Here is a 13,117-nt window from a genome sequence, read left to right on the forward strand (position 1 = left end):
ATTTGTGGTCTTAATTTAAACTACAAGTATAGGCTAATCTCCAAACAGCTGATTAGTTTATTATAAAATACACTTAATCGATGGCTGACTAGTATCTGATGCAACAGTTATCTAAGACTAATGAGGTAGCTGCTTAATTACATATTGAGTGAGTAAGTAAAAAAACTTAGTCCCAACAAATAAATTATTTTTTTTTAATTATTAAAAATTATGCAAATAGTTTGCATATTTCTCACGAGTATCATTGACTTTTATACAATTTTTGATAATTCGTATAGGAAAAAGAGGTGGAGTGAAAGTAATATAAAATTGTCTAATTGAATTCAATTAAAGAGAGTGTCTCATTAAAGTGCTTTCGTTTGTAACTTGATTTGATTGTGGAAGTCTATTTGAATTATATAATATATTTTTTTGATTCACCAATCATCAAGCATCTAAAATTAATTAATAATTATACAATATTTACAACTTTTATTGATTACTAACTATTTTTATATTACCCTTTATGACAGCGTAATTAGTATGCGATAAGTATTAGAGGTGAACACTTAGAACTTAAGTAGAGACTCAGAACTCTCATTTTTCGAGATTTTTTTACGCAATAACCACTCTTTCAAGGTTACAAGATAAGAACAATAATTATTTTTTGCAAGATAAAAGTGTTCCTCCATAGTAACATGCAATTGATTTTGATATGCTTGGCATTGTAAACAATTTGATCGAGTTTTATCTGCGTACAAAGTTTTATCAAATTGTATTGATAAAAATTGAGAAAAAGGGAATTAATTATTATTCGAGAACTTAGTTCGGTCGTAATCGCCAATCATAGAAATGGCAAGAGACTGAAGTAGTTTCTATTGCTATTTTTAAAACATAATATAAGCCATTTTCCCAATAATTTTTAGAAAAAATGTGAGGTTTACCATCCATGGTCGGATCTTTTGTGATTTAAAGATTTGAATTCAGTTGATCCCTAAAATTTCTTACGTACATACATTTTCCTATTATAATAACATTTGTATTTGGATTTTGTATTTTGCTCTACTGTAGGATCACCAGCTGACGACAACACTGAAGAAAAATTGTTGCCTACCTTTTGGCGTCTATGTATAATGGTACAGTTGTGGTCTTAAGCATCGAACAATGATATTTATTTAAGTCAATATCTTGTGAAAAAAATGTCAGCTGGTCTGATTAGTCCCTTGAGAAGTGAAATAATTTCCAGTCATATTATATGCCCCTAAATAACATACGTTATTTTAAGGATTTGTTTGAGAGATGATGGCCAGGAGCTCAGGAGGTCGAAATCAAGCATGGGTTAAGATATGGGCCACGAGAAATCTAGGTGGCAGTGTCGCTTGTTGACTAGCAGAGGGTTAAGAGATGATGGACAGGAGATCAGGAGGTCGTAATCAAACCTGGGTTAAAATATGGGCCATGCGAAATATAGGTGGCAGTTAGGTGCATAGGATTCAAGGGAGGTCCATGATTAAAAGGCTACTAGATGACAATAAACTTCACAGACTAAGCTGACTATATCGAACTTGGACAATGAAATGTGGCAAAACTCGTCGAAGTCCAGTCTAATAAAAATAACACATAAGCTATGAACACTAGAGTCTGTTTTGCATCTGATTTGTATCTGATTTTAATAATTTGAAAACAAGTAAAATTGTCGATAATTAATTTGATAATAATTAGTCATTTTAATCATTTTTGATCTTACAAAATTCACTTTATTTCCATTTCATTTCTTATTTTAGTACATGATAATGTAATTTTTAATATCCTTTGAAATACTTATGATCTCATTTTTTAATACTTTTGTTTTCTTTCGGTAATAATACCTTTCACAATTAAATTTTGTACTTTTATTATAAGACTATTTCGATAATTCTGTATTTCCACTGGACTTTTCAACGACTACTCGATTGAGTGGCTTCAATTCATAGACCTTCCCCGTTTGCTCATCATTCCACGGTTGCACTTTGGCCGTGCCGAAAAATACGAACAGCAGATGAATGATGAAAGCAGCTATGAAAAATATTATACGCCACTGTTCAGGATTTTTCTGCAATACGAAAGAAAAAATAATTAAAAATATAATAAGGAAAAAAATCTACAAACAACTAACCGTATCGGTGACGACGTAGCCCACCACCAAGGGTGCGATACTGCTAGCAACATGTGAGGCGGAATTCGTCATGCCCACCAGGGTGCCAGCAAAGTTCGGCGTCAAATCAATATGATTCACTTGGAAGCCCAAATGCGCAGCCGAATTCATGCCAACCGTGAAGGTCAGCAAAATAATAGCTAAATCTGATTGTTCACGCGTCATGTAACCCAACCAAATTAGTGTAACAACCGGCACCCACAGGCCGAGCGAGTTAAAGAGCTTCCGACTAGTTGTGGCACTAATGCGATTGCTTTTCTCCAAGTAGTTGGCCATTGGACAAAATGCCAGTCCCAAAATGAACATTGTCAAATAAGGTAGTGCCGAGAGTAGTGCATTACTTTTGATATCCTTACCGAGCACACTCTTCATATACGACGGTATTTGTGTGAGTATTGTCCAAAAGACCCATGAATTCGCGCAATGCGATAGAAGTAAGACCAAGAACGGCAGCGAGGTAAATATTGCGCGCCATGGCACTGGCAACGTCGGTCTGCCTTCCTCCTGTTTCGCCTTTTTGTTCAGCGATTCCGTGATGAGTGCACGTTCTGCGGCACTAACGCTACGGCATTCATCTGGCGAGTTGGCGCCCCAAATAATCCAAGCCACAGCCCACAAGAGACCCACAGCGCCGGGTATGTAGAAGAGACTCGGCCAGCCAAGACTTGAGGAATCCAACACACCACTCGAAGCCAATATGACAACAGTACCCAATTGTGCGCCGGAATAACAGTAACCCGATAACGAACTGCGCTCCTCCACCGGCGACCATTTAGCGACGAGTGTATGTATTGCGGGCATTGTTGTGCCCTGGCCGAAACCTTGTAGGAAGCGTATGAAGCACAACAGTTTCCAGCCGCCAAAACTAACAGCCCACGGTGTGAGCAACGCCAGCACGCTGCTAATGGAGAAAGCTAGCAACAGCAATATTTTACCGCCAATGCGACGCGCCAGTATGCCACCGGGTACCTGCGTGAATACATAGCCAAAGAAGAAGCTGCTGAGTATGCGCGATTTTGTCTTCTCTGACCAGTGATATTCCTAGGAGAGAGATTTGTTTGTTTTAATGATAATAACCAATCATAATTGGGTCAATGCCACTTACGGGAAAGTCCGGATTTGCGCCTTTGTTATCCATCATTGCCACAACGGCTACGGAGAGATTGACGCGCATCGCAAAAGCAGCGGAGAAGCCAATGCATATCATGAAGCATTGTAAATGTCGTCTGCCGAAGATGGGCGCAGCTGCTGTAAATTATAAAAAAGAAAACTATATTTCAAATAACTAAACTAAAGCTCACACATACTATGGTTTATGGCAGAAAATTGAACTAATATGTGTAGAGGCTAAAGTAGCTTTATTGATTCGATGTTTACACTTTTGTGATATTCCGAGCACTTCTATAATTGTATGTAGTTATTGCTAATAATAACACCGTTTTATTATTTTTCTATTGTCTAAGAGAATTACTTTCTTCATCGAACTTATCACATTCAACTGTGTGTCATGGCGTATGAGCAACATTTATTATATTCTCCACAGGCAATTATATGCAAACATATTTCCCCCAGAGAGTAATCCCGTGCGTACTTACATTTTAACGCACTTGTAGTTTGACTGTTTGATACCATTTTGAGTAAATTGCGATTTGCTTATTTACAAATATAAAGGTGTGTAAGTTCAGTAAGTCAGGAAAACAAAAGCACACTTCTTAACAGCGCTGCGGCTGTTAAGCTACTGAATTGAAATTTTATGAGAAGTGATAATCAGTTTGCAGATTTTCGCACTTAAAAGCATTTATTATCCACATAATTAGTCAAGCGCTTATCATGTGTGGATACAAACGCGCATGAAAAGATTATTTACAGATAAAAGCTGTCACTTAACTATCGCGGATGCAAAGTCTACAAACTTTTGAAAAAAAAGTAAATAAAAGCGTGTCGTGTGTCGGGTTTCACCTCAAATATATATGTATTTCCGTAGCAATTTTTTGCCACTGTCTTAAGTCTTAAGCAAATAGTGAATTTTGACGCAATCTGTGTGTGGAAAGTTTTTTTCTTCGGTCACGTCATAAATAAATGCTACAACAGTAGACTAAATATGCTAATTTTTAATTATAATTGTATCTTTGTCTTATTTTTTTTTGTCTAACCACTGCAAGCAAAACTTAATTGTGAAATCTAAACGGTTCACTGGTTCCTCAGAACAATTATATATGAATCGCGTAATAGAAGTTTAAAGAAGGGCTGAAGGCCTTTTTATTTTTTTTTTTAATATCTTAAAATTGCATAATACAAATTATTTCAACTGCTGGAGAATAGGGTTCATTAAAAGCCACTATATGTTAATTACAAAAAAACGTACTCTTATAAGCTATGTCAAGTTGATTATTTTCAGGAAGGCTCCTAAATGTATACTGTGACTTTTTTATTGACATGAAACACTGCCTACATTTGTACGCAAAAATTTACTGGCATTTCGTTGAAACTAGTTTGGTTAATCATAAAATTTTTAAACTTCAAACCATAACTAAAATTACAAAAACTTAAATGGTAGATTATGTTATGTTAGGTCTCGAGCTTGACATTCGATTTGTGATACAAAAATACGTTTGATAACGTAGTCACACTTCATAGAAGAGGGGAAATACGCAATCATATGATTTTATCTCGACAACTCCCACACAACATCATCCCCATCGAACCTCAGTCTTAACTTTCGTTGTTTATAAAATAAATGCAGTTTATATGTATGTAACGGCATAGGCATCCGAATTCTCTGTTTTTGATGAGTCTAGTTCAAAATCCCTTTTTAAGATGTGAACTTTCTTAGTGTATAATCTTACCAATCAAATTTTCGTCGATATTTGATATCATCTATATAAGTTAAAATAAGAATGATGTTTCCATTATGTTGTTTATTAGGTAATTTAGTATTTAACTCTTTATCTTAAACCATATATTTCACTTATTAAATGTTTCTTAACTTTACTTAATAATATACTGGAAGCAAATAATATAATAAAGCCCCAGCGCACAGGCCAATATTTGTGGCTCTGCTCTGGTTACGGGAACATCGGTTCCCTTTCTGCATCGACCTTACTCTCATCAGCCTTCGACTCACGCTCATTATTCCAGGGTTGCAATTTGGTGGTGCCGAATAAAATGAACAACAAATTACCGATAAAGTTTATGCCACCGACAATGAAAAAAATCATGCGCCACTGTTTGGTGTTACTCTGGAGGCGTTAGAGAAAGAGAAATTTTTCACTGCACTCAAGTGTTCGCTACCGAAAGTGACTCGCGCGTAGGTTAATACTTCCTAACGGTACTAGACTCGTTAAGCTTCTGAGCCGTTAGCGTGCATCTGTGCTTAGCGTTAGCGCTGAATTTGAAATTCGAATTAATTTATGCATGATTTAATTTTAATATGTTAATTTTTGAGTTGATCTTCGATTTGTAATTATAGGAGTATTTCGGAGGTATGTATTACTGAGCGTACTGTGTGAAAGATTAAAGCTAATGGTCAATAAACTGATTGAATCTTATCAGTGTGGGTCTAGACCAGGAAATCTACAACTGACCAGATCTTCACCATGCGCCAAATCTTGGAAAATACACGTGAAAGGAGGATCGACACACACCATCTCTTTGTTGATTTTAAAGCTGCCTTCGACAGCACGAAAAGAAGCTGTCGTCAGGATCGGTAAGGACCCTCCGAGCCGTTCGATATCAAACGAAGCTTCAGACAGGGTGACTCATTAACGTCTCACTACTTCAATCTATTGCTAAAAAATGAAAGGATCAATCTTCAATAAGAGTGTACAGATGAACGGCGATGATATCGATATCATTGCTGCTTTTTCATGCTAGATACTGGAACGATGAGCCGTATGAGTTATACAACGACATTGACGTAGTCTAGGGAAAAAAGACAGCGGCTATGCCGTCTAGGTAATGTTGTCTGAATGGACGAAACAACTCCGGCTTTGAAAATGTTCGATGCAGTACCCGTTGGTGGAAGCAGATGAAGGGGAAGACCTCCACTTCGTTAGAATAATCAGGTGGACCTGGCTGCACTTAAAGAAGAAGTTATAAGTTTATGATTTTTGTAAAAAAAAAATTTTGTGTGACGTTTTTAAATTGTTGTATATTTTGTGTTCTTAATTTGTATGTGAATGATGTTATGATTTAAGTGTTTTAAATACGTTTTATATTTACGTATTTACATACATACATAAGACCTATCACCATACATGTAGACTATTCAATAATTCCCTAAAAATCTACTAGAACTACTTATGTATAACTACGACTACTCAGTAGAATCACAAGGAAAACTTTGTCACTATAATACTGTAACTTAGCTAATTTTACGAATTTAACAAAACCCAAGCGTTGGCTAACGACTAAACAACCATTTGTGACTCTGCTTTGGTTATGGGAACATCAGCCGTTTCCTCATTGAGCGGTTGCAGTTCTTGCGACTTCTCTGCATCGGCTTTACTCTCATCAGCCTTCGGTTCGCGCTCATTATTCCAGGGTTGCACTTTGGCGGTGCCGAATAAAACGAACAACAGATTACCGACGAAGTTAATGCCACCGACAATGAAAAATATTGTGCGCCACTGGTTGGGGTTACTCTGGAAGTATAAAATAATTGGAAAATTTTTAATAAGACTACGAAGATTTACTGGAAAACTCCAGCTTACCGTATCGGTGACAACGAAGCCCACCAATAGAGGCGCAATAATACTGCAAACATTCGCTGCACAATTGGTGAGACTAACTAGTGTTCCAGCAAAGTTCGGCGCCAGATCGATGTGATTCACTTGAAAGCCCAAATGCAATGTCGTGCTGATACTCACTGTGAACGTTAGCAAGAAAACCGCTAAGTCCGCTTGTTCCCGTGTCATGTAACCTAACCAAATTAAGGTCACCACCGGCACCCATTGTCCAATGGAGTTGAAAATTTTCCGACTCGTAGTAGCGCTTAAATGCCTACCCTTCTCCAAGAAATTACTCAACGGTCCGCAGGCCAAACCCAAAATCAACATTGTGAAGTATGGCAGTGCCGAGAGCAGTGCGTTACTTTTAATATCCTTACCGAGCACGCTCTTCATGTAGGTTGGTATTTGTGTGAGCAACGTCCAGAAGCACCAAGTGGATGCGCAATGTGTCGCCGTAAGCACCAAGAATGGTACCGATGTGAATATTCGCTTCCATGGTACCGCTAAATTGGGTTTGCCATCATCATGCGGCTTTACGTTTTGCTGTAGTGAACTCTCGATGAGTACACGTTCGGCAACACTAATCTTTGAGCATTCTTGGGGCGAACTTGCGCCCCAAATGATCCACAATACCGTCCACAAAAGGCCCAAAGCGCCAGGTATATAAAAGCAACTGGGCCAACCCATGGACGATGAAGCGAGCACACCACTTGAAGCTAACATTATAACGGTACCGAATTGTGAACCCGAATAACTGTAAGTAGCCAGCGAACCGCGTTCCGTCACCGGTGCCCATTTGGCGAGTAAAGTGTGCATGGACGGCACTGTTACACCTTGACCGAAACCTTGTAAGAAACGCATGAAGCAAAGCAACTTCCAGTCGCCATATGCGACACCGAGCGGTGTTAGTAGCGCCATTATACTACTTATGGAAACACTGAAAATCAGCATCACTTTGCCGCCGAAACGTCGCGCTAACATACCACCGGGAATTTGGGTGCAAATGTAACCCCAAAAGAAGCTGCTGAGTATCCGCGATTTAGTCTCCTCCGACCAGTGGTATTCCTGCAAGAAAGGATTGTATAAATTATTGAATATATTTAAAGTTTTTATCACGGCTTCTTCTTGCTTTCTTTACTCACTGGAAAATCTGGATTTGCCGCTTTGCTATCCATCATCGCGACAATGGCCACAGAGAGATTAACACGCATCGAGAATGCGGCGGAGAAGCCGATAAACATCAGTAAACACTGCACATGCCGTCGGCCAAAAGTGGGTGGCAGCACTACAAATATTTTACAGAACGTACATAACGGTATATAAGTACAAATCACCTCAGTTAAACACTAATTTGCACTTCAAATATGTAAAACAATACAAACGTACATTTTGCTAAGGATGAGCGCCTACTTGTGCCCATATTGATCCCTGTCACTACACAGAATAATCACTTAAGTGGTAGTTGAGCACCACAAATCGAAATCGTGCGTCGATCACTGCACTCAAGTGTTCGCTACCGAAAACGGCTCGCGCGTTAAATGACACTTCCTAACGGTACTGCACTCGTTAAGCTTCTGTACCGTTGTCCGGAGTGCTTAGTGTTAGCGTTGAATTTGAACTTCAAACGTCAAATGATAACAACCAAATCAGTTATGTCCGTTATATACGTACATCAACGAATCGGAAAGGCGCAACAAGCGCGTTAATCGCATTAAATCCTTAGATAACCGCATATGGCAGACTAAAGGTGGCGTTATATATGTTAAAATGCAAAAAAAAATATGTTTTAATTAGACAAATAAAAATAGATAGATTGTTAGATGTGGGAATACGCATACCTTCACATTGATATATATGTTCCTGCGATTAGTATATAAACGATGCCATTCTATTGTTTAAAAAAGCAATGTTTATCTTTTAGATAAACAGTTATAATTAGTTTTTTTTTTTACCACAGAATTACTTTTTATAAAAGTATAAAAGTCAGAAATTGCGAAATTAAGTAGCTTAAAATTAGAAGAAGAGAAAGCTATAAAAAGCAGGTCACTTCTTTATTCAACTGAAGAAACATCTTGTGGTGAGTGACAGGTCTTCAAAACGTGGTCATAGCGGTAGAAAAACTTCTCCAAATAATTTAAAAAATGCTGCTGAGTTGACAGTCCTTGACTGGATAAATGAAATGGAATCGGTGATCCTCATAAGGGATGGCTTCGCTTTTTTTCCCTGCTACCGATATCTTTATCTTGTAAAGTACTATTTTGCACTTCAGGTTTCCAAGCCATTCGGTATTGTATTCATTAAACATGCTGAGTTTGTCTAAAAATTTGAAAGTGTTTTGAGAACGAGATATTATGTCTGATCCAAATTTAGTGAAAGTCCAGGTCTTTCGAATGGAGTCAGTATTATTCCTAATACACAGGAATTTTGTTGTTAGGTTTCGAGACTTTGCCACTGTGGTTTTCACTAGTGCTTAGCGCCTCCCTACTTATTTTATTTATATTCCCTATGCAAATATAATTATCTCAAAACAGTAGCGCTTTTGAAGAAATTCCGTGACGCCATCATATAAAGATTAAATATATAGTCGAATGGTTATAAATATGTACACATATTATCTCTCTACCTTTAACAGTACTCGTGCATCATGCATATATTTATGTGTACGAAGTGTCAACAACAGTTAACACAGTTATTTGCACAACATCTGTCAACCGATTCACACTATGAGTAAACTTCGTTTGTAATTTTTGTAAAGCATTATGACTCTGGCATTTTGATAGCTCGACTATTCCAAATGTTTTGTTAGATTTCCAACTGCTACTTACGTAATAAACTGGTAATAACCGGTAGTAACCCCTGTTACATGAAATGACTAAGGTGTATATAGTATACATATGGTTGAAAAGAACACATTATATTAGTAAGTATATACGAAAATATTATCTAAATAACCAGATGAGCCTTATCATTGACTAAATACTACAAAGAGATTTAATCGCATTTGAATTATGACCCCTGTTCTTCTCACATAGTACAGAATGAATTTTAATGTCGAAATTGTAGAAAATGAACTTTCACAGATTGTTCTTTACACTCTCTTTGCACTTAATGTTAAGAGAATTGGATTAAAAGGCGTTTTTTATGTCGTTGAAAAGTAAACCACCGAACTACGGTTTAACTGTTTTGGTTGTAATAGATTATGAATTTCTGAATATTGAATACGCGGGATTTCACTTTTTTTTTATTTTTCTCTGAAAACTATACGAAAAAATTAAATTCAATACATAAATTTAATGTTTTTATATTTAAATCTCATTAGAATTTATAACAGTTCAATTGAAATATACCAGCTCAGAAAATTTACCTTAAGGACGAAATACTACTTATTACATTAACAAAAGTGCTCTAATAATAGTCTGGAAATAATTTTCTGAGCAGATTAAACAACGTTCTGTTCCACATCGGATTTTTTAAAAACTCCATCAGATTCTTGAGTGGTATTGTTGGGCTTTGGGTCCAAACTTTCGACAAGCTGCGCTAGTTGCTCCGTCTCCGAAATGATACGCGGTCTCTCATTCCATCGCTGCACCTTAGCTGTGCCGAAAAATAGAAAGAAGAGGTTACCAATAAATACATAGCCACCAGCGATGAAGAATATTATACGCCATTGATGGATATTTGTCTGTTGATAATGAAAAGAGAAAATAATGATTTAATGAGAATAAATGAAACTCTCTGAATACCCTTTGAACTAACCGTTTCGGTGACAACGTAACCAACAACGAGTGGTGCTATTATACCCATCACATTGGCGCCACAATTAGCAATACCCAGCAGAGTGCCAGCCAGATTTGGTGCCAAGTCCAGGTGATTCACGGCATAGCCAAAATGCGAGTTGGTGCTAATACCAACAGTTACAGTTAGCAAACCAATCGCCAGATCGCCTTGATCTTGACGCAAATAGCCCAAAGAAATGAGCGTTATAGCAGGTATCCATAGACCGATTGTGTTGAAGACCTTACGACTTACGGTTGCCTTCAAAACTTTCGACTTTTCTAACCAACTCGCCAACGGACAAAGTATGATAGATAAAGAAAACATTGAAAAATATGGCAACGCTGAGATCAATGCATTACTGTTAATATCCTTGCCGAGCACACTTTTTATATAAGACGGTATTTGCGTGAGTAACGTCCAAAAGCACCAATCGTTGGCGCAATGATTTAGAAGTATAACCAAAAAACGTTTCGATGTAAAAATACGTTTCCATGGCACGGGATGCTTAGTATTTACTTCTTCCACTGCCTGTTTATCATGTCCCAATGAATTCTCAATCATTTCGCGTTCCTCCAGCGAAATATGCCTACAATCACGTGGTGTACTCGCACCAAATACATACCACAGTGCCGACCATATTAAACCCAAAATGCCTGGTAAATAAAAGGTGCTTGGCCAACCCCAGCGCGATGAGCAGAGCTTACCACTTGTGGCTAGCATCACCACTATACCCAACTGGCAGCCAGAATAGATGAAAGTTTGCAAAGCGCTGCGTTCCTCGACTGGCGCCCAATTGGAGAGTATCGTTGCAACGGCTGGCAATAAGACACCCTGTAACAGGCCCTGACAAAAGCGCACCGTACACAGTAGAGGCCAACCACCGATGCTCACGCTGAGTGGTGTTAGCAGCGCTAGAAGACTAGTAAGACTAATACTGATCAACAATAACAAACGACCACCGAAATGACGCGCCCACCCACCAGCGGGTATCTGTAGCAAAATATAGCCGCAGAAGAAACTGCTCAGGACATGTGATTTGGTTTGCTCGGACCATGCGTACTCCTGTAAGCGTACGAAAGCGAAAGTACATTTTGTTTTCCGCTCAATTGGAGCAAAGAAATTTTGCACTTACGGGAAAATCGGGATTTGCCGACTTATTGTCCATCATCGCGACGATCGCAATGGAGAGATTGACGCGCGTCGCGAATATCAAACAGAATCCAGTGAGGAGCAGCAGACATTGTAAATGGCGATATCCAATGGTTTCACCCTTAAAATTTTTACTGGCCTCAACAGAGTAGCGGCGATCCGTTACCATGGCTGTAGGCGCGGCAGTTGATCACAACTGATATGTAGGAGATTTAACTGAACCGTACTGAACTGAGGACCGTACGCACAACTGTTTCAGTGCTTCAGTGCTTCAATGTACACAATATTTTATATAAATAAAATTGTTTTCCTTTTATTTTACTCCTAAGTTTTCCACATACATAGGGCTTACATACTTAGATAGATGTATAGGGTATGTGTTTAGTAGTGTTGAGCGATGTTGCTATTTTTAAATCACTGTGATTTTAGTGATAGCTTTTGCGATCGCAACAAAAAAAAAACGAATTTATGGGAGTTTGTACTCTGCATTTGTTTTTAATTTTTAACATTTTATATATATTAATTTTAACAATATCTAAAATTTACATGTTTTTGTTTGAATACATTTTGGGAACATCAAACTGAAAATATTCAATTGGGATTTACAGAAATTGATCACAGTTGTTATATGAGATTTTTCAATCACAGTGAAAAAATCACCGGTAGTGAAATATAATCACTAGTGTTTAAGGATGCCATGTTTTCTAGATCGATGGCTGTCCATAAAGATGTCCAGATATTTTACTTGAAACAAAAGTTCATATCTCCCGAAAAAACACCCTTTTCGTATACAAATAGCTTAAGCGCATTTGCAGATAACAAACGCACACTAAGTGATTAAAATGACGCGATAAAACTCCTTGGGGTATGTATTCATATACATATTAAATTTCTAATAACCAGCAAGTTGATGCCAGGCTAATTTTGGTTGCATCTCAACATTAGATATCCTAGCAATCTGGAAGTTTTAATTAAATATTTAACTGAATTGTGAACCTTTTGTGGTAATTTCATCAAATTTACCCAATCCATAGGCATCTACAGCTAAATTATTTTCGAGTATATATATATATATATATATATATAGCATTACATAAATTAGATTCGTCCCCAATTGATCAATATATTCCATGATGAGTTGTAATATAATACGCTCTTATCTTTTTAGATATTCAGTGAGTTGTCATTTTCCTTAAGTACTTTATCTTTCACTTTCTAATAATTTGTAAGAATATGTTACCATCTTTTTCGCCCGAAACTTTGTTCTTCCCTACCTTGTTATTATTTA

At 37.4% G+C, this 13,117-nt stretch overlaps 3 protein-coding genes across 4 annotated transcripts; all 3 read right to left on the reverse strand.

Moving 5' to 3' along the window:
• Window positions 1-1,682: 1,682 nt before the first annotated feature.
• Window positions 1,683-3,930, reverse strand: Picot_7 (putative inorganic phosphate cotransporter). The gene is made up of 4 exons (XM_011179716.3): window positions 3,769-3,930; window positions 3,279-3,421; window positions 2,135-3,214; window positions 1,683-2,071 (listed from the first exon to the last, which is right to left on the reverse strand). Exons 1-4 carry the CDS (start codon window positions 3,803-3,805, stop codon window positions 1,883-1,885), a joined length of 1,449 nt encoding a protein of 482 aa, XP_011178018.1. The 5' UTR covers window positions 3,806-3,930; the 3' UTR covers window positions 1,683-1,882.
• A 2,349-nt stretch (window positions 3,931-6,279) lies between these two features.
• Picot_24 (putative inorganic phosphate cotransporter) lies at window positions 6,280-8,573 on the reverse strand. The gene is made up of 4 exons (XM_011179733.3): window positions 8,290-8,573; window positions 8,046-8,188; window positions 6,886-7,968; window positions 6,280-6,816 (listed from the first exon to the last, which is right to left on the reverse strand). The coding sequence occupies exons 1-4, from the start codon at window positions 8,321-8,323 to the stop codon at window positions 6,583-6,585; spliced, it is 1,494 nt and encodes a 497-aa protein (XP_011178035.1). The 5' UTR covers window positions 8,324-8,573; the 3' UTR covers window positions 6,280-6,582.
• Window positions 8,574-10,188: 1,615 nt separating this feature from the next.
• Window positions 10,189-12,102, reverse strand: Picot_38 (putative inorganic phosphate cotransporter). 2 transcript variants are annotated; one of them, XM_054233451.1, is made up of 3 exons: window positions 11,813-12,102; window positions 10,660-11,742; window positions 10,189-10,497 (listed from the first exon to the last, which is right to left on the reverse strand). In XM_054233451.1, exons 1-3 carry the CDS (start codon window positions 11,996-11,998, stop codon window positions 10,441-10,443), a joined length of 1,326 nt encoding a protein of 441 aa, XP_054089426.1. In that variant the 5' UTR covers window positions 11,999-12,102; the 3' UTR covers window positions 10,189-10,440. The 2 variants fall into 2 exon arrangements, with proteins under 2 accessions (XP_054089426.1, XP_011178033.1); XM_011179731.3 differs by having other exon boundaries at window positions 10,189-10,585; window positions 11,813-12,100.
• Between the last annotated feature and the right edge of the window lie 1,015 nt (window positions 12,103-13,117).

The sequence above is a fragment of the Zeugodacus cucurbitae genome, chromosome 6 (assembly GCF_028554725.1).
Source record: "Zeugodacus cucurbitae isolate PBARC_wt_2022May chromosome 6, idZeuCucr1.2, whole genome shotgun sequence".
NCBI lineage: Eukaryota > Metazoa > Arthropoda > Insecta > Diptera > Tephritidae > Zeugodacus > Zeugodacus cucurbitae.

What these genes read in the sequence shown, in the direction of transcription:
- Picot_7 (XM_011179716.3), bottom strand. Translation starts at nt 3,805, where the DNA reads ATGGTATCAAACAGTCAAACTACAAGTGCGTTAAAAT. An exon ending in GCGCAAATCCGGACTTTCCC is followed by an intron (nt 3,215 to 3,278) that starts GTAAGTGGCATT and finishes TCTCTCTCCTAG; the next exon opens with GAATATCACTGGTCAGAGAA. An exon ending in GCTACGTCGTCACCGATACG is followed by an intron (nt 2,072 to 2,134) that starts GTTAGTTGTTTG and finishes TTCGTATTGCAG; the next exon opens with AAAAATCCTGAACAGTGGCG.
- Picot_24 (XM_011179733.3), bottom strand. Translation starts at nt 8,323, where the DNA reads ATGGGCACAAGTAGGCGCTCATCCTTAGCAAAAT. An exon ending in GCGCTCATCCTTAGCAAAAT is followed by an intron (nt 8,189 to 8,289) that starts GTACGTTTGTAT and finishes AAATATTTGTAG; the next exon opens with TGCTGCCACCCACTTTTGGC. An exon ending in CGGCAAATCCAGATTTTCCA is followed by an intron (nt 7,969 to 8,045) that starts GTGAGTAAAGAA and finishes CCTTTCTTGCAG; the next exon opens with GAATACCACTGGTCGGAGGA.
- Picot_38 (XM_011179731.3), bottom strand. Translation starts at nt 11,998, where the DNA reads ATGGTAACGGATCGCCGCTACTCTGTTGAGGCCAGTAAAAATTTTAAG. An exon ending in CGGCAAATCCCGATTTTCCC is followed by an intron (nt 11,743 to 11,812) that starts GTAAGTGCAAAA and finishes GTACGCTTACAG; the next exon opens with GAGTACGCATGGTCCGAGCA. An exon ending in GTTACGTTGTCACCGAAACG is followed by an intron (nt 10,586 to 10,659) that starts GTTAGTTCAAAG and finishes CATTATCAACAG; the next exon opens with ACAAATATCCATCAATGGCG.